The sequence below is a fragment of the Oenanthe melanoleuca genome, chromosome 1A (assembly GCF_029582105.1).
Source record: "Oenanthe melanoleuca isolate GR-GAL-2019-014 chromosome 1A, OMel1.0, whole genome shotgun sequence".
Taxonomy (NCBI): Eukaryota; Metazoa; Chordata; class Aves; order Passeriformes; family Muscicapidae; genus Oenanthe; species Oenanthe melanoleuca.
In genome coordinates this window covers 2,785,014-2,809,068 of record NC_079334.1, presented here as the reverse complement: position 1 = coordinate 2,809,068, position 24,055 = coordinate 2,785,014, and the positions used below count along the sequence as shown (strand labels likewise).

General features: G+C 41.0%; 1 protein-coding gene across 8 annotated transcripts in view; it reads right to left on the bottom strand.

Annotated features, from left to right (window-relative positions):
* Positions 1 to 24,055, bottom strand: part of CALD1 (caldesmon 1) — a 152,500-nt gene that overhangs the window by 61,539 nt on the left and 66,906 nt on the right. For 6 of the 8 annotated variants that reach the window (XM_056510755.1, XM_056510791.1, XM_056510763.1 and 3 more), the window contains one exon: positions 11,706 to 11,816. In XM_056510755.1, coding sequence (XP_056366730.1) covers positions 11,706 to 11,776 — 71 coding nt within the window. In that variant the 5' untranslated portion in view covers positions 11,777 to 11,816. Of the gene's footprint in view, positions 1 to 11,705; positions 11,817 to 12,541; positions 12,793 to 24,055 lie in introns of those variants that run through there. The other 2 variants (XM_056510741.1, XM_056510778.1) reach the window with 1 other exon arrangement.

The following is a 24,055-nucleotide window of genomic DNA, read 5'->3' as shown; positions in this document are numbered from 1 at the left end:
TGTTTATGCTTACATCCTTACTTCACCTAATTAAGCATTTAAGCTTTAAAGAGTCTGAATTCTAACTAGCAAAGAGGTTGTCCCATTAGGAAAGTCTAAATTTTAAACCCATTCTGCACCTCAGGTTATCCTGTCCTGCAGGAGAACAACTTGAAGGCACTGCAGAAATAGGCCATGAACACAGAAACCTTTTCCTTGTGAAAGGTGACAGTCCACAGGATAACAGCTTACATTCACAGAAGCATCCTTCACATCCAAAGTGCTTTACAAACTATAGAGACACATCTCCAGCAGAATGGGTGAAAGGTGGCAGCCTACAAAATCATCCACTGCAGTGGGACAAGGAAACATTTTCAGCTAAGAACTCTCCACGCTGCCCACTAAACTCACAGTGCACATTTTTTACCTCAGAGAACTGAAGACCTCAACATTTACCACAGGCAAGCCAAACAAAGACAAGATGCAGAATATTTTTATTAAAAACAATTGTCTGGAATGCCAAGGGTCGAGTTTACAACGTGCTGGGCTGCTGCCGGATGTCAGTAGAAAATGAGCACATGCTGTAAATTCAGTGCCTGGTAATTAGGAAAATGTGCATGTTCCCCAAGCCTGCCTCTCTGTAGGCAGGACCAAAGGGCAGCATGATGTCATTTCCCTTTGCGCAGGACTCCCTGGTGACTCCCATCCAGAACTTGGCTGGAAAACTGATGACAGGGCTCAGCCCAAGCTGAGGAAGAGCCACCAATAAATAAATGAAGATAGGCTGGTGATGGAAAAGTCGTTCCTAGGCACCAAGACATCGTACCAGGACTTCTTCCAGCAGCATGATCAGCATCCCTGCTCTCAGTTGTACCAATCCCTCAAAGCCAGAGGAATTATTAAACATGCACAATCACCAAAAACAGGATTCAGACTGAAACAAAGGCAAGCCTTGAAATGCAGAATGCAATTCTTAACATGGAATAGCTCTGAGTGTATGACATGGCCTGTTAAATGTATCCCCTAGGTTTAATTGGCAGCCAACCCTTTCCTCCTAGACCTACCCTGCTTTAAAACATATTCCCCTGAATTTCAGAATTCTTCTGTTATCTTCATAAAAGGACAGGAGTTTGAAGCTTTCACCAACCAAACTGCATGTTTTGTGGTCTTTGCTCCACTTCTGTGCCTTTATCTCCTCCAAGCAACATATTATATCCAGCAAAACCATGCAGCCAACAAACTGAGAAGTCACATTTCCTCCCAAGTCAGCACAACCACAAGCATGCAAGAGCTAGGATGATATCAAAGGCAGTACATCAGGATCTCATTGTAAGTATGATGAGAGCATGATAGGTGAAATCAGGATGGAGCCAGCACAGCAACAGGGAAGCAGATGAAGAAAGTTAGACTTTGAAGATATGAGTCACCAAAACAACACCTTCAAGCACTTCTCTTTACTCAAACAGTGTCAGAGCTGGTGTCACAGCTGAAGCCTTTCATTATCTTCACAGTTTATTAGGTGCTGTATTAGTCCATCTGATAATAATCAGTAAATGAAAAATTAGATTATAAGTCCATTGAATTTGCCTGAACATCTCAGGCTTGCCTTGAAGATATATTCTCTTCATTCAATGTATGTATATCCTGCACTTATATTCAGGCCTGAAAAAACATGATGATATTTTCATTACTTAGTAGGAGGTTTTCTCATATTAATTTAATCACCAATATATTCCTTCTCGTTAGAATATTGAAATGACTCATCCATTCCATGAAAAATTTGGGTAAGAAATGAGACTACAGCCCTGAAGGAACTTACTCAGTCCTCCAGTCTAAGATGATTACATGCTAATGAGAGAAAGAGAGAAGCACAAGAGAGAAGGGGAAGGAGGGGTGGAATTAAACCCTTTCCTTAAACAAATTCATCTTGTGGCATTCCAGCACAGGCAAACCCTCCAGCTATCATAACTCACTGCTTTGAAAAGGTCACTAGCACTCCATCTCCTTTTGCTGGGAGGAGGAAGAACCAAACTCATGGCCACGACATGAAAATCTGCCCTTGCTATTGCAGTGGGATGACCTGACCCCTGAAATCCTCCAGAGGAGATTCTGAGGGGCATTTTTTGTGAAATACCAGCACAGGCACACACACATTCTCCATGTGAGAGTCACAAATCCATCCTGCAGCCCAGTGAGTGCAGCAACAGCATCAATGCCAAACACACAGGACTTCAGGCCCTGCTTTTGCTCCTTCTTTCCACACTTCCCTACCCAACTATTTCTTTCTCCTTCTCAGAACAGCCTGGATATGTGGCACCAGACACATGACTGAGAAAACAAGCTGCAGTGGGAAGCACTTTGTCATCCTGTCTCTGACCTTCAGAGGAATACCCCACTGTGCAGCTGGACCATAAAAGGAATCCATGTGTAGCCAGTGTTTAGAAAATCCATCTCCTTGTCTTTCCCAGCTCTGGTACTGCCTTATTAAGACACTGAAGTAGTAGCTGCTGGAGAATTTGGGGAATGATCTGAGCAGCAGTGCCCAGAACAAGCCTGTCATTTTCTCTAGGCTGAAAATGAGCTTGTAAAAGCTGCGAGGACTGTTCTGCTAGTAAAAGAAACCTATTCTAAAGAAACTACAGTCATCCTATTCTGTAAAAATACACTTTTTTTTTTTTTTTTCTAACCAATTAAACATCTTCTATGTGGGCAAAAGGGACAAAACAAACTGCAGTTTGAGGACTTCATCTTGAGGGATGGCATGATGTGACATGCCAATACAATGGAATAATCCTCTCAGGAGGAAGCAAAAGGCCAAAAAAACCCCTCTGTTTATGGATTGTGGAAAGGGATTTCCTCTCCAGTCTCTGCTGTGCATCTGAGGAGATGGTGTGCACTAAAAGTGGGAGGAACAGAGGCAGCCTTTTGTGGTGGTCCCAGCTGCAAGCATTTCTGTGAAAATCTGGTGGCTAAGTTTTGATTACCAGTTCTGGAATTCAGGTGAAGATCCAAATCAAATTTGTGAGGTTTGTTTCTTGTTGTTTTTCCCCCTCTCCCAAAAGGTCCATTTAATTTAAAGTCATTTACCACTTTATTTCTTATCCTTGCTAAAAAAACAGATGGAAAAAGTTTTATTCTTTATACTAAATAAGCATTCTGCTCTGGAGCCAACTTCAGCCCTGTATCTTTCTCACCACTACAATTATACACTGCCTTTCAGAAATTCCCAGGATTGATACACTGAGTATCTGATCTTTTCCCTATCACTAGAGGGCTGACAGTGTTATAAATGAAACCAGCCTGCTGCTGTTAACACTGTCTGCTCATTGGAATTCTGCTCAAAAACATCCTCCCAACCCCAAAAGACACATTTCTCCAAATTCAGCTATTACACATAGGAACATGTCTCGTGGTGGGAAGATGTGTGTCTTGTAACACATAACTAATTGTTCTCAGTGATTTCTGCAGTGATTTGAGAAGTGCATCACAGCTGCAGAGTCCTTTCCTGTGCCCAGAAATAGCAGAAAATCACCCAAACCTGGTTTGAAACCAAGTGCACTAAATCTGTGCAGATGTGACTGGGCTTACCATCCTGAGCTTTTTCACAAGAAGACCTGACTTGTGAGAGGCTCAGCTGGCAAGCAGGAAATTGAGCCATGGTGATTTGGTTTCTTTCCACTCTGTGCATTTAACTGACTTTAAAATTATGTCTGCAGCAGGTTTAGATCATGCAAAGAGTGCTCACTAAGAAGGGAGTACATTTTTTCAGTTCAATCAATCCATACATTAAAATGTTGTCTCAACCTGATGGAAGAGGGAGGTAGAATATGGAAAAGGAACTTAACCAAGCCTTTGAAGAAACTTTTGGGTGCCAGTTTAGAGCACCTCTTCTGGTCTCAGCCCAAGTACACAGTCCACCTTTGCTAGAGCAGTCCCTGCTGTTTGCTTTAATTATGTCTGAATTGAAGATGGGTCACCTACCTTAAAGGAAACTGAGGCACATTTTCAGAAAAATGTCAGAGAAAAAAAACCAAAAAACAAAATGGCAAACTAAAGGACAGTCACAAGTTAAGTTGCAGCCTTCCCTTGATTTTCTATGTCAGCATGACAAACTCTATTTGGACCAACCAACAAATTTTGACATAAAAAGCAGCCAAACAGCATCTATTTATTTGTCCTTAATGTCAACCAAGATGAAGCTAACCTTTAGCTGTCACATGGACCAGCCACTGGTTTATCCTTTCCCATAAACAAAGAGAAATGCATCCTGCTTACTTTTCCACTTCCCATCCCTCGCTGCTCCCCAGGAAGAGAAGGGCTCAGCTGCAACACCAACACAACTCCTCATCTCTGGCTGTATCCCTTGTGCTGACCTGAGCCTCTGCCCAGGCTCCAGGCCAGCATTCCCAGGGACTGTGCTGTCACCAGACTTTGTCCCAAAGGTGCAGTTGCCCACTGACCTTATTTCTGGAATATTATTTCTGATGACTCCTTTCATCCTATGAAAGACTTTGATCACACAAGGATAATTTCCTCATTTAGCACGAGCTAATAAAGAGGTTATGATGAGAGAAATAAACATTTATCTTCAGTAATTAAAAACTTGTTTGAAGGCACAAAGCCAAAAATGCAGAAGCTAATTGACCAAATGAGATCCTTCTTGTTGAAATCAGCAAATCACATTTTTCCTCTGTGGTTCTTTGAACTGAGCTGTGAAGGGATGGCTTTGCCAGCAATCTGATAGTGTTTATGTAACTCTACTTATTCGTGTGTAAAACTCGTTAGTGTTTGACTTCATTTCATCTGTTATCCCTGCAAACCAACTGGCCTCAGCTTTTTAAAGGGAAATCTCATCTTCTGATTACCTGCTTTAATTTCAGATATTAGATCACAAAGATGTTAATAAAATGCAAACTCACACTGAGAAGCAGATGCTCCTAGAAACACTCTGGCTAAATTTATTTTCATATCACTCCTTAAAGAGTCTTACAGGCAATAACTGCAATTTCTCTCAATGTCTAATAACTTCTACCATTTTGAGCCCAGAATGCCCTGAAGAAGAATAACATAATTGGGCACTAAGTTCAAAAATGTTCTTGTTCTTTTAGAAGAAGGCATTTAAATGTAACAGCTAAGAGATACTGCAATTTCACAGTTTTAAAGGCTCTGTTAGTTCTTCTTCTGTCCAGACCCTTGCAACACACATATGCAGCCTACAGAATATGTTACTGCAGGTAAATAGATCAAAATATTTGCCTGGAGAGTATTCTCTAAAACTCTTCCTAAGACAAAGGGCTATTCAACCATCAGCTTCTTTTGTATGGGAACAACACATATCCCCTTTGCCTTTCTTTAAACTAAATTAAATTTGTTGCTGAGCATCACTATTAAATATAAGGCCTTATTTAGTTAAAATAAGGGCTAATGCAGATTTTTCAGTCACCTCATTTGTAAGCATATGCATTTCTGTGATGAGGTAAATGTAATTCTATGTGAGAGTGCTTTATACAATGAATTAAATGAACTCTGCCACTTGCACTGGTTGTGGGTATCAGGCACATGGAAAGTGATTAAGCAGCTGAGAGCTCAGTTACATACTTATTGTCAAGGAGGAAATCTAGAAATAAAGGGATTTCCCTGCCTAAGAGTCTAACAAAAGCAGACCAGGGAGCAAGGACTGAACCTGCTTTGAACAAAGTTTAGGACAAAGCCTTTGGTCTCTGCCACGTGGAGTTAACAGAAGTTAAACTATATTCAAACAGCAAGTTTGAAGGCTCTGTGCCTCACAACCTGAGGCAAATATTCACTTTATGAAGCCTTTTTGCATTTCAAGTATCTGAAGTCTTTTGTGTGAGAAAATTCTTGGTGGCAGATATGACTTACATTGTTTGAAGGTGCAGTGACAAACATACAAGAGTGCTGCAGTCTGCCAGTTTGCATCTGAGACACTAAATAGATTCTAAATTTTCAACATAAACATGGCAGGAAAGCCACTGACACTTATTTGTAATGTATCAGCTACACTTCTTCAGAATTATGATTTTCTTTGTGCAGTACCTCTGCTTTGCTCTGATCCTGAAAATCATGACAAAGTGCTCACATGGTGCTCTTTTAAGCAGGCATGCTTGTCACAATTATCAATAATAAGCACAAAAATCTGTGTCTCCATGCCTGTATTTAAATAAGATACAGCTCATGAGGGATGTCCCTGCAGTTAAAGCTAATAAATTTACAGCAGGAAACAAAGGGCAGGTTTTCCATTGGCAGTAGGTGAGTTACCTGATTACAGGGCTGGAGGGGACACTTTTCACCCAGTAATTTCCAAAATTCCTTGGTGTTTCCAGGAGATGAAGGATGGGGCATTTTGGCTGCTGTCTGGGTGCTAGACTGGAGCTGTCCTCCTGGTACAGGGCATGTAGTACACAAATTACAGAGTGATTTTAGCATACTGACATCCACAATCTGGATTATCATGAACTATGATTTCTGTATAACTCTGATCTTGTTGTCTGCTTAGGAATTGCAGCAGGCTCAGCTCAGTGAAACCTTTACTCTGGATGTCTGGCTCTTGGGAAGAAAAAAACTGCTTTTATGAAACATTTCTCTGTTACAACTTTAAAGAAAATGTAATCTGAAAAACACAGAAATTAGCTGCTAAATTCTACCAAGCTCTCCATACATTTGGTTATTTCCTGCAGGGCATTTGAAGTGCTACAACAGCAGAGATTTGTTTAGTATCTACTCTCACCTGAGAGTAAAGAAGGTTTTAATGAGCCACTGGGTCATGATTTTCTGCCTGGGTTAAGAAAGAACTCCAAAAATTGCACAACAGAGATTCAGTGTGAAGGGCCAAGCCCACCTCAATAATCCAAATATATCCTGTCAGTCCTGGAATTCCAGGCAGCTGTGAAGACAGGTGAAAGCTGGAGCACTGTGCTTCAATGTGTTCTCAACTCTCATGCATCTCTGATCTTATTTATTCAGTGCCTTGATGTTTAACTCCTGGATTGAAGATGTCATGCCTCAGCTCTAGTTAAAAATGAGTATTTTACAGAAAGACAAACAGAAATCCCCAAAATATTTGCAACTTCAGGATATATGAAGTTCATGGAGAGAGAAGGTTTTTTTCCTAGTAGCAAAAGAGGCTTGGAATAAGGAGCACAGCCCTTAGGAGGACAGAGGCTTAACTTTTGGGGAAATACAGCTTTGAAATGAAACATCAACATTGGGAAATGACATAGAACACACATGCAGCCAGTTTCTCTTCTGTTCAAACATGCACTCATTGAAAACTTGTATGAAGATGACATTCTCCTTTTCCTCAAACCTGAATTGAAGCTTAGTCTCTGAAAACTCTGAATAAAAACATAACCAGGTGCTTGAGAACAAGAAATGGGCAAATGTTCCATGGAAAAGGAAACCTGAAAAGAACCATTTTTGTAATTCCTAAACTCTCAACTCTGTTTAACATTTCTCACTAATGTACACCCCATACCAGGGATAACTGCACTGCAGGAATGGAAATCAGCTTCAAAAGTTATTTGTGGTCATCTAACATTGTTCTAACATGGGCACACACTCACCCTCACTGTGCTGGACAGGAAAAGGACATTTTTTACTTTCTGTGGCTGGCAACCATGACACTTCCCTGCTCTCCAGAAACATAAAGATGCTCTGGAAACAAAATATGTCCAGTCCTAACCTCTCAGAAGATAAGAAACGTGCTTCTCATTGTCCTGCAAAGTTGTACCTTGCTGGTTTGACCTTCTTAGCTTGGTAAATCAGACCTCTGTCTGCTACCAGAGCTACAACAGGCTCACCAGGAGCAGCAAAAAGCATTTGAAATGTCTTTCTGTCTCTCTACACACCTTCACAGACCCAAACTGAATTTCACCTCATCTCTTTTCCAGTTGTACCAGGATTAACCATATGTCTTGTTTTAGAAGAAGTTGCCTTAAGAAATTTACTACTCCAGGAGACTTTCAGCCTCCTGCAGTCTGCTGCCATCCCTGACCTGCAGGATCTTTAAAAGAAATCTTTAACTACTTCCTTTAGAAATTAATGTTATCACAAACCATGCAGTTCTGTGGCAGTGTTTTTCTCTATGTCCTACTCACATACCCTTTTTTAGGGTGAATTTAGTAATATCTAATTGATCTAGATAAATCCCCTCTCTTTGGCATATTTTCACAACAGGATGACCAACACCTCTCCTTCCCCATGACATGACCTGCAATCCCATAGGGAAGGGCATGATGCAGGGCAAAACTCTGGTTCAGATTCAAAGTTAAGCTTCAGCTAAATGAAGGCCAGCCTGACAATGACCCTCAGACCTTCTGAAGTCTGCAGTAGTGATGATGTGACAATGGAGCAAATTGGATGTGATTCTTAGTATAATTTAAAAAACAAACAAGCAAAAAACCCAAATACAAACTAAACAACAACGGTGAGCACAAAGCAGAAGTAAAATCCATTGCTGGTACAATGGCAAGTTAGCCACTTGTAAAACTGAGGCTTAAGAGCTAAATAGATTAACCTGAGAAATATTCTTTAGAGAGTTCAAGGGCTTATTTTTGCTCTCAGTTATGCTGAAGTCAAGGAAGTCCATTGTCATTTCAAGAAGTATTTTTCAATTTTTCAGTGCAGCTGCAGCAGACTGAGGTGGACCAGCAAGATGCTCTGAAACCACCACCCCTGCAGACACACAGACTGCCCAGCTCCAGGCTAAATTCTTCCAGTGCCAGCTACACCAAAATGACAAAACCTGATGGTTTTGTTCAAGAGAACATCTTTTTCTGCCTAGGAAGTGGCACAAAGCAGCAGCTGGTATTTGTAAAGATGCATCACCCCATCATCCCAAACCATCACCCCAACAGCTGAAAGTTTTCCTTTATTTTTCTTTTTTCCCTGACCTGCTCAGTCCAAAGCAGATACAGAATGCTGCCATACAGGTTAATGCTGCCACACTTTGTCCTGGGTTTCCCAGCCTGAAAAGTCTCTTTTCCCCCCAAGCTGCTGGGTCCCTGCCAGGCTGAGCACATGCAATAAATCTGACAGCCTGGGAGAAAGCTGGACTGAGTCTCATATGTCTGCTCTTGGAAACTTGCCCCCTAGACAGGTCTGCAGTGCTGCTCCAAACACGTTGATGGTCCTCCAGAGATCCAGGCAAATATAAATAGTTAAAAAAAATAAATCTGGCTGGGCAGAATTTCTGGGTGGGCGCAGTGAGCCTGCGTGGGGAATCCAGAACGTCTGGAACACCTTGAAATTATAAGAATTTAAAATGAAAAAAAAAAAACCCCACTTTGTTCCTGAGCTGGTGTCAATTTCTTATGTGAGTTGCCATACTAGCACATAGCAGGGGGGAAATGCAATATTGATCTTCAAAAGGCAAAGTGAGTTGTCAGGATCAGCCCTAAGCATATGAACCTGGAATGCCAACAAAGTACCATTTCCAACAGATTCCTAATGGGAAAAAAAAGCCCAAAACACAAAGCCTGACACCAGACCACAAGGACTGAAGTTACACAACGCTCTTCCAAGGATGTCAGTGGCTCCAGCATCACAGACATTGGGAATCTGACAGCACCTGCATCCTCAGCAGCCCTGACTCAGCCTCTGGCTCTGATGAAGGCATGACAACACCAAGTCACTCTACATTCCCACCCCTCAGTTTTTCTTGGGCATCCAGCTAGGAAGATGGGCTTCCAATGTCTATTTGTCCCAGGAAACCAAAATACATCAAGGCAGCTGGGTGAGGTACAAGCACTGCTGGTGGAATGGCTGCTTGCATTTCTGGGTTTACTGTTCTACTCAAAAAAAGCCTAAACAGTATATTGGAGACCTGGCAAGCATGTTACATCCTACACAGACATCCATCTGTCCATCTCCCAGCAGAAATGCTTGCAACCAGTGCTGGATTCCCCACGGCAAGGCTACACCACTGATGGGAGTGCTGGGGGGAAAAAAATAAAAATTCTGCTCAGAACTTATGGAGGAATCCATGCTGCACTTTAGGACTGCACAACCCACTTCATGAAACACCTGAAAGTGTTCAGAGGTAAGTCTGGCAAGCAGATTATGACATGTGAATGTGTTGTGGTCATATTATTAAAGGCAAAGATGAGCCCCAAACCCCTAAAAATCTGAATTTGCCAAAACCAGTGCAGCATCATGCATAATTTATTATTAACTGCCCTTCCCTCTGTGTGAACACTGCAATGGGGGCACATGCTCAGCTCAGTTCCTGCCCCACATTGCCCTCAGTGGGATTTGGGAGGTCCCAGGAGGGAGGATTTGGGAGGTCCCAGTTCCCGGAGTCACATCCGAACTTGAGAATCAGACTCTGTGATTGTTCGGGCAAACCAAAAATAAAAAGGCCAGACTAAATTATTTTTAAGATCCTAAGATTTTTAAAGCAGCCTTGTGACTTTTAAGGGGGCTGACTCATTGTATTTGAATGCTTGAGGCTGGCAGCAGCAAAAGCAGTACAGCAAGATTTAGTGTACAGTAATTTATTGCTGAAAGCCTTAAATGTGTGGGAAAGGGCATGGAGCGCATCTGCAGTGATTAGGGAGAAAAAGGGACACAGGCCCAAGCCCTTCTCCTCCTCCAGGCTGCCCTCCTCCATGAAAGCACCACACTGAACCCAAGAGAGCAGCCCAGAGGTGGAAAAATCACTTTACATCAGCAGGATACACTTGGCACCCTGGATTTCAGCTCCAGGGGTGGCAAAGCAGAGCCCACTGTGCCCAGCCCTGTGGCTGTCCCTGCCTGCCCACACCACCTGGATGATGCCCAGGTCACCCTGCAGCCTCTGCATGCTCAACAAGAGCCTGGAGGTCTTCAAAGAGAAGCCAAATGGAATTTTTCTACTGCAGCTCCCAAACTACAACCCCTGACATCCTCCACAGACCACCCAGGGCCTCTATTCCCAACAAACCCTACTTTCCTTTAACAGCTTTGCTTAAACAAGAAGAAACTAAAAGGAAGTTCTTATTCAAAAAAATGAAAACAAAATGTGCTTAAACCTAGCTTTTATTTTTTAAAGTCAGTGCAGTGTTAATAAACTAAATCAAATCTTTTTATCACAAAAATTAATCGAGCCTTCCTCCCTGCTTACACCAGTGTAAATTATGAAATTTCATTAAAGCAAACAGAACTGTACAGTTGTAAAATGGGCTTAGTTAAGGAAATGTCATTCCCAGTATTTTCATGATATTTCTTTCATAAACTGACACCATCATAGCCACATCAAATTCTACTCTCATTTCATTGAAGTAAATCTGTAACAACTTACAGCAAATGCTGCTCATTGCCCACATGAAGTGACTGCAAATGAATAAAAACCAAGAGGCACAAACCCAACAGCAGCTGCACTGCCAAGGCAGACAACCCACACATATCCTATGCTGCAGATACCAAGAGCATCCCAGCTTTCCACTTATATAACTTTATCTTTAGTGTATATAAAAATACCTGGCAAACACAAGCCCTTCTGCACAGCATCATCTGAGGATGAGCTTTCCCTTCTGTGGTTTCACCTGCTTATATTCCACCTTGGCTGCAGCAAAACAACCCCAAGCCTTGAGGAAATCAGGCAATGCACACCCCTCATCTCCCCCACAGCATTAGCTGCAGGCATTTTTGGCACTTGTGGGCAGCTCAGTGGAGCTGCAGGCAGGAATCCCCAGAGGCACAGCCCCGTTCCAGGTGTGCTCACTCACCTCTCCGCTTCCAGCCGCATCTCCTCGCGCTTCTGCCTCCTGAGCTCTCTGCGGCGCTCAAAGTCATCCATGGTGGTGTCCGAGTGCTCCAAGCTCTGCAAAGATCCAAATCTGAAAGGGAGATTTGCACTTAGATGAGAGTGAGCACTCAAGGGATGCATTTAACCAACTGAGCCAGCTCAGTTCTGCTGTGCTGCTTCAGCTTCGCTGTAACTATTTTCTTTTTCCATCAGAATGCTCAACTTCCTCAGCATTGCTGAGATAAATGAGATTAATGAAATGTCTTGTGCCATAAACATAGCCTGTGCCTGGCTATAGTTTCCTAGTTAAAATTAAATCAACATGCTTCAAGTAAGGGCTGTACACATCTGCTAGCCACAGACCAGCTATTTGTAACGTCACAGGTCTTTTCCACTAACAAAAGCAACAATTCAGCAGGATTTTTAACTTTAAGCTTCCAGTTTTTCACCACAGGTAGTAAAAGCAACAGCACAAGGGAGCTCTTATTTTCTTTAGTAGCCCAGATAATTAAAAGTTCTGCAAAAGTTAGTCCCCAGCCGGCCGTCCCCACCCCCGCCTTCAGAAACTTAAAAAAAAAAAAAAAAAAAAAAAAATTAAAGTGAAGGGAAAATGAGAAAAAAAAGAAAAGGAAAGTTTAAAAAGAGGGGGAGGAAAGGGGAGAAAAAAGAGAATGAAAAGAGAAACAAGAAGAATAAGCCACTACTTTTAAATGCCACACAGGGGAAGACAAACCATGTACAAAGGCTGCTGAAAGAGAGAAAAGCATTGATATATTTTTTTTGTAGCTTAATCCGCTCGTTTTGCCCGTGCCCTACCTTCTTGTTTATGATTTAGTCCATGGAGTATTTTCCCCTTTACAGTTCTTCATATACAAAGCCTTCCCAGCCTCGGTTTATATCCCATCAAGCCGACTATTACAGAATTCCCCTGCAGCCCCCAAACCAAAAATGACTACCAGAAAAGGGAAAGCTGCTCTCTTTTTGTCCCTGCTTTGTTTACAGAGCTGTCAGTGGTTAGTTAAACTCTGCCTGGAATCTGGCATTTAAGGCTTGCTCTGAGATTGCTTCCTGTGCAGGGCTGGAGGCCTCAGCTTCCTCTGCAATCCCAGCCCAGCATTCCCACCCCCCAAAATTCCTCCTTTTCCCAGCCTGTCCCCCCCCACCAGGCAATGCCACCACTTCCAAAGGTGGCTCAGGAGCTGCTGAGGCTGAGGAAAAACGAAGCCAAGGTGCATTTGGACATTATTTGGAGCACTCTGCAGATGGAGCAAAGCCCATAAAAAAGTGGTTTTATATTCCAAGTGCCCTCCCCGTGAAATCACTGGCACCAGCCAAGCCTTGCATGGCTCCAGGGAATCTGTGCCTTTTTCTGCCCCCTTTTTTGGATTAGAGCACAGGGGTTTTGTGGAGGTTATTTTATTAGTTTATTTTCCCCCAGGGGTGTTTTTCTTTCTGATTTGTTCCCAGATTGAGGGATTTAAATTTTGTTGTTGTTGTTGTTGTGGATGTGATTTTCCTCGTGTTTGTCTGGGGCTGTTTTGTGGAGATTCAAAGGAAAAGTTAATTTTGCAAATCTGATAGAGACACTACAGTTGCTGCTGCTTTACCTCTATTTTTTTTTTATTTTTTTTTTTTTAATTCATTTAGACCATATATCTAAAAAACAAAGGACTGAGGCACAGCCACTGCATGACATTCAGATTCCAATCCAAGTCTCTATTTCAAAAATCAGGAGGCACTTGGGAAATGGAGTTCAGGCCAACAGTTTGACCTTTAGCTTTAGCAAAGCCATACCAGTGCAAGAAAAGGAGTCATCAGGCAAAAGTCAACTATTCAGGGGTGTTCACTGTCTTCCCAAAATGACAAGCTGTCATTCAACTTCTAAGAACCACCAATAACATCAATCTGTCTAAAAATTCCTCCTATTTCCACAGGAATCTATAATATATACAATATAATGCACTTTTTTTATATGTAACATTAAAGCTAAGATTCTCAGAAGACTCAAAAATTGCTTTATTATTGATGTAGGTACCAATTATTAGAAGTGTTTTCTACAAACCATTTTTTTTCAGTCTGCACATTTTAGTGCTTCTTTTTTTTAAGATTAAAATTGTTCATTTGTAAAATCATCCTGGGACAAAAATTAACTCTCCACCCAGCTCCTCTCCAGGGGCTGCCTTCAAAGCCACTTTAAAAAGTTTCATTTTCTGAAAAGGAGAGAACTATCCCAAGAAAACTGTTTCAAAAGCACTGTGTCATTCAATGTTAAAAAAGAAAAATTCCCTAGTTTTATTTTTATTTATTTATTTATTTATTTATCCCTAGTTTTATTTCAAATATAAAACATTTGGGTTTCAAATTAAAATGGAAAATATTTTGCTATCTTAATTTACTTTTTTTTTCCCAAATTATTTCCAGGTATGTTTTTTTATCTAATAAACACATATGTATTTATCACATAGATGTAGGTGTCTGAAATTATTTGACCAGTTCTATTCCCTTGGCATCCACACCTATGTGCAAATTATGGGAACATGGGCTGTTCTTACAGTGTGAAAACCACTTACCATTTTGTTTTTTCTACTTCAAAACAAGACCCTCAGCATCTTTTCAGATTTTACACCACTGAAATAATCTGAAGTAAACTTTGGAGGGGTTTTCCACCACCAGATTCAAAAGAGGGACCTCTGGGAGAATTTACACTGCTTGAATCAGAATCACTGCAAAGAATGTGCCCTGAAAATATCATTTCTCCCCCTAAAAAAACATAATTTCAAAAGCCATACCAGTCCCTCCTTCCTTCTCTGCACTTCTCATCATGCCCTTCATCTTCAGCTGATTATGGTTTATTGCTAAAATTTGTTGAGCTTTTCACTGTCTTGCTAAAAAGGACTTTCTTCAAGGACAGCCACATTTAATCCCTCCCAGAACAAAGCACACACATGCAAATCCCACTCCCCTTTATGTCTCATCTCATGAGAGACTATGAGAATTTTTGCCTTTTCTCTTTGAGCTTTCATCCAGGTGGAAAATCAGAGGGAGGCATGCAGCAATTGCAAATATGTGGCAAAATATTGTAACAGTGCTTGGTGGGAATGAACTTTTTGAAAGCAAACAGTAAATTGGCTGAGTAGAAATAAACACACAGCCATATAATTGTATAATCCAGCATGGATAGAAAAATAACCTCCTGCCCTGGCTCAGGTTTAAAACTGTCCTCACCCTATTCCCAGCACTGGTTTCAGGGGCAATTCAGCATCCAAGGGGTCTTAATTCCTTTCTGACCTTATTTTTCTTTTTTTTTCTTTTTTTCCCTGGAATTTGCAGTAAGGAAACAGCAAATGAAAATTCACTCATTCACATAGAACACATTTGCTTGCACCACCCATGGGTGATGGATTATGAATTCATATCAAATTAATTATTATTATTTAATTAGTGGTTTTAGGCAGTTTTTTTGGTTTTATTTGGAGTTAGAATTAACAAATATACGATGCAAAGGGATTTTTTTGTGCTTGGGTTTGGTTGTTTGTTAAATTTTATTAAAAAGTACAGAGTGTTTAATAGTACTTTTAGTTATTTGTTAGAAGTGAGGAAAATGGAATAAGATTGAGTTCTTATAAGGTTTTTTAAAGTTAAATAGTTTAATAGAGAATTAATGCTCATATTATTAATTTTTTAACTTAATAATTAATTTTTATGACTTTTAGTGTGATATTGACTAATTAGAAATTATTACTTGAAATTTATGAAGAACAAGGAAGATGAACAATGAAAAATACACTATTTAAATTGTTTATATTGTCTTATTACTATATTATAAAACTTAAATTTAAGATATTTTACTATCTGAAAGTACACATTTTTATTTAATTACACACTTGTGATTTTAACTTTATCTTTTTAACTTTAACTTTAAATTTAGAAGCCTTCTCTGAGGCTTCAGGTCAAAAGCAGTGTTCTTTAGGGGGCTAGTGTTAGAAAGCACAGAAAGCTCAAAAACCCCAGGATTTTGGGATCCAGCAAGTAATCCTTGTTAGAATTTCCATCACTGCACACTGTGCCTAAGGTGTGTCCCCTTTTCTGAGCCCCTCTCAGAAATAAAGTGAATAAAGTGAATAAAGTGGGCTCCAGCACAGGCTCATCCTGCACTGCTGCAGGATCCCAGCAGAAATTTCAGGATCCAAGTCCAGCTACACAAAGCTTTGCAATTAAACATTTGATTGTCTCTGACCTGTCCTCCCTGCAGGATCAGGTGGTGACAGTGATTGCTGTCACGGCCCTCTTTATTTTTCTTAGTACTACCACCAAACCCATCACATTTCTCTTGGTTTAAAGCATCAAATTTCTCATTGAATTGTGACTTAAACCAAGACTTTACCCCATTAATCCAAGTGTCCCATTTTCCCATCTGTGTCCACCTCAGGTGGTTCAAAGCCCTGCTGTCCAAAGCACCTTCCAAATGTCAGCAAAGGACTGGTCAGTGAGCAGCACAAAGGATTTCTGCATCAGCTGCCAAATGCCATGACCTCTACTGTCCCCCTAAGACTCCCACTGCCCTTCCTTTCTGCCTCCTCCACCTCAGAAGTGAAAACACAACCTCCTCATTGCCCCTTTTGAAGCTAAAAGCAACTCAGCAAGCAACACTCATTGTCTAAATGTGACTTGTTTAATCTGGCACCCCTGAAATGCAGGTATGACAAGCATTCTACTGCAATATCTGGGAGAATTAGAGTTCCTTAATCTGTCCTCAGTCAAAACAAATAAATGTGTTTTTTATTAAAATCTGTCAGAAAACATTTGGAAATTATTTTCATTGCTCCCCTCTTAGCTCTGCTTTAGAAGCATTGAGTGCCACTCAGGTCTTTTAGAAACAGGCATGACTTCACTGAAATCAAAAGGTGGAGTTCAAAGGATTGATTTCTCCTTTGTCACACCTCATGAGTGCCCCTCCTTTAGTCTGAGATGTTAGATATCACTGCAATCATATATTACCAACAGTAAGGCTTCATAAATTCATTTTCAACGTTCCTTTCATGCAAAACCACATCTGCAATTGTTTCTGTAAACTTGGCCAAGTATTCATGTTGACTGCAGAAAATAAACTCTTGTACATATATGTATATACATATATACACACAAATCTGTATCAAGCAGCTTTATTCCTTCCCTAACAGAATAGCTCATTTGGGACTTGAGCTAAAATAAATATACTAGGTCACATGAGCACAGTTTTATTCCAATGGAGCAGTGCCTTGTTTCATCTGACCATGCTTCTCAGGACTTCCAAGGGAAATTCATCAATGGAAAACCCACCTTAGCATAAGAAAATCAAACTTTGGAGTTTTCTCAAGGTCCCAATTTCAGTTCTTCAAACATTTCATTTCCAGCTACATGTGTATTTCCAACCAACTGACTTTGTGAGGAGCAGGCAGTGAATTACAAAGAATTTCAGCAAGGAAATCAAACTCCCCACCTGTAAAAATCTCTGCTTTTGGTTTGAAGAACATTTTCCATCTCATCTTTCATGGGAGTGAAAAAAGCTCATGGACACTGGTGGGGAATTTGCAAAACTGATGAACAGATTAGCAAACACCTCAGGGGCATCCTGAGCAAAAATGTGCAGTGGTTACATGGAACAGGGATTTTCCAGCTGGTGCTTTGCAAACTACTGATGGCCCACAGGACAGGTTGCCAATGTGAGTGTCACAAATGCCAGACCCTGTGACAGCTCCCACTGCTACAGAACCACATGAAAATGCTGACAGGGAGATTTTTTCAGGAATTTGTTACTGCCAGAGCTCAGAGCTGGGTTGGTGCCTTATGGGAACTACCCAACAACAGAAGCTAGACAGAATTAAGGGAATCAAAAGTGGTTATATTTATTGAAGGTACACTCACTGCCTTCAGGTACACTTAGAGCCCATCCAGGGGCTGCACCCAGAAATGGACCATGGGTCTTCACACTTTTAGAAGTTTGGTCCATTTGCATATTGGGGGTTAATCTCCCAATTACAGCTTCAGGTAATGAAGTCTTTTACCCCAGGTTTGCTCCTTCCCAACTCACTTTTGTTTCCATCTCTCAGGGTCTGAGACAGTGAGGTGTCCTTCATTCCCAGGCCTGGAAAGGAATTGTGTCTGGGAATGAAAATGGGAAAGCAGCAGCTAGCACTGAATATAGAGTTTAGAGTTACACACTAAAGAATTGCAGGATTACAAATGTATGGAAAAATATAAAAGCTAAAGTCCTAAGGCATCAGGGTCTGCAGCTAAAAGATGCATGTCTGGTGCATTTCTTGTACTGCTGCTCGTCTCAGAGCCAGTCAGCTGCAGTGGAAAGTCCCCATTTATCTTCACTCCCTCAGGCATGCTGACTCCTGAGCCATTTCCACTCCTCCTGCTTCCTTCCTCTCCTTTCCTCCACTGCACAGTGACTTAAGGGCCAGGCAGAGCTCTGCCCTGACATTTGGATTTGCATGGACTGGTCCCACCCCTGATCCCTGTGACATTTGTCTACCATTTCCCATTAGCAGATGGAGGAAGAAACAAGACATGGCTGGAAGCTGCTGGCACAGCCCCTGTTCTCAGGGTAGAAGGAGTGACCCTTGACTCTCCCCTTCAAGTGTCCTCCCAGGAATGTCAAATATGCTGTCCCCAAAGATCAGAAGATGCTGAAATGTTATTCACATACAAACTGGAGTTGAAATCTTGGTGTGTTGGAATCCCTGGCACACTTCCCAGAGACCTCAATCAGGACTGGATCCCACCCAGAATTCATCTAATACACAGAATGGAAATTCAATGGGCATACCCTGCACACCAGAAACTGGAACTGGTGTCACCTCAGATTTTGCCACTTTAGGCTGCTTCATCCTCTTGTACCTTTGTGCACACACATGCAAAGGCAGGATTGCTTTTACTCTTGCATTCCTTACTTGTGGGAAATGAGTTATTTTTGCATGTGCCATTATCACTGAGGAAACAGCCTCTGCTGTAGATACAAAGTGCAGTAAAATCTTCATTGCCCTTTACCAATGCTTAACCATAAGTGAGAATAACCCAGGTAATGACCATGAGGCAAAACACAGAAATAGAGGGGATTTTGTAGTCCACAAAACAACCTGTAAAAGTGCTTAATCCCCAAATGACCTCTGGCTAGCATTCACTTTTTCCTGCAGACACTGGGAAGCAAGTTAATGGGATATCATTCACTAGTCACCCTTGCCTTTTACCTGCTTCTACCAGCAAAGACCTTCACCTTAGTGCAGCTAAATTAATCACAAGAATGCCCACATCGTGCACTCAGTCCTCCTGCATGCTTTATCCCAAATCTGAGGGGATGCCCCAGCTGCTGGCAGCTTCCTCTCCCCAACTCCAAGAGCAGAAAAACAGCACCCAGGCCAACAACTTCCAGCCACAACCTCTTTGTTCTTAATAACAGGAAAGAACAACTAGCTCAGATGACCAAGACATTAGAAAGGAGAATGTGCTTCTTGTCCCTTTTAAATGACAATGCAAATTTCTCACTGACTTCTATTAAAAAAAAAACAAAAAAACAAAAACCAAACCAAAACCAGAGAATGCAAAAGAGTATCACACAGGCAGAAGCAACTGCAGAACCATGGAAAAGCTGCACCAATACATCTTCTGAATGTATTTGTTTCCAGGCAGGTTTTACAAATGTTTTATCACTCTATTTACACACTTTCTCTGTATCTCTCTGGTCTTGAATTAAAAGGCCAAGGAGATGCCATTAAAAATAATGGAACTTTTGAGCAAAGCTTAAGGTAAGGTTCCAACAGCAATATCCACTCAGCCAGGCTTCAAGCTGCACAGGTTTTCTGGAACGTGTTTCAAAATACAAAATCATGATACATATAGAAAATAATATGAAGATATAATGCAGCCAGCTTACTGTGGCTTCAGTTTTGTGTTTTCAAGCCTTTCTCTCTTTTGTGCTAAAGCTCCAGGATCCAGCTCTGCCTAGTGCTGAACATCAGCTCTAATGAGAGTTGAGGGGATCTCTGTTGCTTGCTCTGTTGAGCCAACACCAAGCAACGACAATTCCAGGTTTTAGACATCATCCCTGCATTTCTAAAGAAAAGAGAAATGTGACCAAAAAACCTATCACACCTAAAGTTCTTTGTTTTGCTGATGTTACCAGTTTTGCCCTAAGAGACACTGAGTATCTTGAAGCCAATCAGTTCCTTGGAAGAAATGAATGATAGATTTTCAAGGTGTTGCCAGTTGCTTTTAAAATTTACCTTATCCTCCCTCCCAATATCTTTACTCTTACACTGAAACAACCCATGTCACCATGCAGCTGAAAGTTCCATTGCAGTTTTTCAATGGCAGAACATCATGGAAATGTGTGGAATTCCACCTGGAACGGGTCCAGCTGCAGAAATGTCTGCTGGGCTTTTCTGGTCATCTATAAAAATGAAACCCAGATTGTTTCCTGCCAGGCAGGTCTATCAATTTCTCTCTAATGAGCAGCAATTCTGTGTCATTTTTTGGCTGAAACAGGAGGTCAGTCCTGGCTTTAAATAAAGCAGGGCAGGAAAATCACAAAGCCCTTCAACATGACCATTCAAAGAGGATATCACAATAGATGTAAATCCCTCAAAGTCTACATCATACACAGGCTGAGCTTAGCTGAAAACAAGGAAATACCAATATCATCAAACAACAGTGAGACTTTGGCCTGGCTCAGACTCAAATAAACAATACAGGTGAGACCTGGCAGTATCCTGTGTGCACATAAATGTTTTGTATTAATGTGACTAAAGAAAGTTACACTTGAGCACTGCATAAAGCAAATAAATTTTTTAATTGTTTCATTTATTTAGGAACAGTACATCAGATATCTGGGTGGTCTAGAGGCAAAAAAAAAAATTGCCATTAAAAAATAGGTGGGAAAAAAATAATAATTTCTGTACTGAATGTTTCCTACTACCTAAATCCTCTTCCATAAGGATCCAGACCTCCTATGGCTCTCCCCCAGCCTCCCCTGTTGCCATATAATTCTACCCAGCTCAGACACAGAGCACTCTTGCAAACTTGGAGGATTCTTACAATACATGCTCCAGGTAAAAAAAAAAAAAAAAATCAAAAAACAAAACAAAACAATAACAAAAAAAAAAAAAAAAAAAAAAAAAAAAAAAAAAAAAAAAAAGAAATAAAACACCACCAACCTGAAAATAGCTTGCACCCTTAAGGAGAACAAACAAAAAAAACATATCTGAAAATCATAAATAAACAGCCAGATTTTTCAATGCTTACCTGATCCATATAAAACCTTATAGCTTGTAAATACTGACAAGTGTCACTTCAGATCCTGTTAAAGGAGTCCCTAAACATAAAAGACAGGTTGCTCTCTAGTTAAATCCTTTCTCCCTTGCTTTTCCACTGCTGAAAGTAATTGAAAACAGAAGACAAGCATCTTGGTGCAGCCTAGCTTCTCAGGAAGAGAAAGTGTAAATGTAATTATATACATCACACTGCACATCAAGTTAGATCCCATCTACCTTCACACAAAGCCAATTAAAATCCAACAGCATCAACACTTAGAGTCATATAAAATAGATGTAAACTACACCCTAGAGAACCTGTTAGGTGCAAGACACCCCTAATAAAATCCACACAAAGACAGCACCACTTTTCCTAGCCAGGGAGTGCTGCAGAAGACACAAATTCATCATGTGCAAACTCATAATGGCATTTCAAAGAAAATGGTGTCACAAACATTTTAAAAGCAGTGCCCAAAACATGGTGTTGTAGAGGGAATACATGTGATTCCAAAGTCTGAAGGATGTGCACACACTTCAAAGAGGGCACACACAGGGAACACATCTGAATTTTTATATCTTTGCTACTGCTTCAGGTCCATATTATTTTGGTATTTCTATTAAAAAGGAGACAGAAATATCTTTGGAGATGACTAAGCAGTTTCTTGATTTCTATTAAGCACCAAAAAGCAGCCTTGCCAATTCATCCATATTTAACTTTCTACAACTTAATATAAATTCACTTCCAAGAGCTACATAGGTCTTCTTAAAGTATGTGCAGCAAGAAGTCAGTGCTGTGCCAGCTGGCAGATTAAACAAGCCATTAAATGGGCTCCTACTGAATTTAAAGGATTGTTTTTCATCTTTTCCCTCTCTTCTCCTCCACATCCAGATTTTTTAGTTATGGAATATTTTCCAGTACTGATAGAAAAAGTTAAAGAAATGCCCATGGCACATAATGAGTTTTTCCTCCAATGTGGTTTCCTGCTGCTCTTGGAATTTATTCTATTACTGGATGGCTTGCAATGGTCCCAAAATACTTCTGACTATGTGAAAAGATGGGGAAAATGTGTTTGAGGTAGACATGAGTGCATTTGAAAGCAGGGGCAGTCTGGGGTGGTGATTTCACTGGGACCATCACTATCAAACTAAATAACATTATTTCAGATAAAAAAATGCCCATGTTGCAGTTCTCCTGATAAAACCTCCCAAAAGATCCAAGCTGCATCTGCTCCCTGTGGCTGGCTGGAGCTACAGACAACTGAAGGAGTGGCAGTGGCCTCCCTCTATATTTCAATTGCCAGGCAGTAAAAATGAGTTCAGTCCCATAAATTTGCTACTGAGCAAGAGAACCAAGTATGGGCACACATCTGATAGCCAGCACTGCAACTTGCCCATGGCTTGGAGCATCCCCTTTCCCAGGGCAAGGAGCCCCTCCAGGCTGGTCCCACAGGGAAGGGGAGCCCAGAAAACACCTTGGCTCTGCAGTGGCTTCAGAGCTTGGCTCAGGAAAGGTGTGAATGGCCAGAATTGTTCTGGGGGTCACAAACATCCCCTGCTCTCTTCCAGAGGGGTGGTTTAGTTATTAACTGCAGAGGCTGCAGTGTAAAAAGCTGTGTTTTGCATGTATTCTTTGTTTCTAATCCCCAGTATCCGTAAGGGGACTCCCTTCCTTGGCCAGCAGTCGGGATCCATTAGGCCTTTTATGATGATTCTTTCTGTTGTGCAGATATGTGATGAATCTCAGATGTTTAAATAGCATATAACAGTGCTCCATTGACCTTGCTGAGTACAGTTGGAGGGGAAAAAAGGTAATTTTCCTCAAAGAAATGTTAAAAATGTGTCTCCACTACAGCACAGATGCAGAGGATAAAGGAACTCCAGAGGGATTAAAATATTTTAGATTAATTTGGAAGAAGGCCACATTGTGTAAAGCCTGGTTAGTTTGGGCCTTTCCAATTCCACGCTGTATAAACAAACCCATTTAAACTGCATTTGTTAGAAGGAATGCTTTAGAAAAAAAAAAAAAAAAAAAAAAAAATCCCCCAAAGCAGTTGTAACTCAAATGACCTCCAGTTCTGTATTCTCTCCTTACTGCCTAAAGAACAAACATATGTACAATATATTCTAGCCAGAGCTTGTGCAGTTGCTGCATGATTCATACTGCTTGAAAATTAAATCATTTAAGTAAAGGGATTCTGGCTCCCTCAAGCAAGGTTTTAAAGCTGGAGCAAGGTTGGTTTTGGAGCTGCCTTCCATGCTTTGAACAAGACCAGTGCTTATAGATTTTTGCTTTGGGCTGGGTGGAAGAAATTAAAAGATGAAAGTAAACTGAAAGCAAGAGCTGGAAAGAGAGAGAAGAAGGGGGGAAAGAAAAGAACCTGTGAGATCAATACAACTATTTAAGAATGAACCTAATGTTCAGCCTGTCACTGACTGGCAGAAGCAAGTCCTTAAATGTTCACTCACCTTCCAGGTGAAATTCTGCCCATTTTATTCCTACAGAATAGAGGTTTTGCATGTACAGTCTCCCAAAGGGACAGATCAGAGTGTGATTCTAATTAACCATAACAAACACGGATTTGCTGACCCTCACAAATTGATCAAGCTGAGACACAAATGAACATGAGGGCACAAAATGGAACTCACACACTGAGGTCATTCTGCATGATTAGCACCTGCAGAACAGTGGGAACTTAAAATGAAGGGATTTTGCCTTTCATCAGCCAAAAATCCAGAGTAACTCAGTTCTAGGAATAACCTGTGTGCCAGAGGATCAAGAGGCTCCTGTTGTTGAAATGGATTTGCTGTAACTCAGTCACTGCACAAATCCCCCATCCCAGAGGATGGAAAGCAGCTGGCACATCTGAGCACAAAACACCCAAAACAGCCAGAAGAGCCATGATCACCTCACCACTGAATGCCAGGATCCTGGGGGAGGAATATGGCAACTACTGAAGTTCAGAGCAATACAGCTCAATAGTTTAGAACTCAAAATGAGGGGGGGAAAAATTTTTCATTAAAAGGAATGCATTTTCAG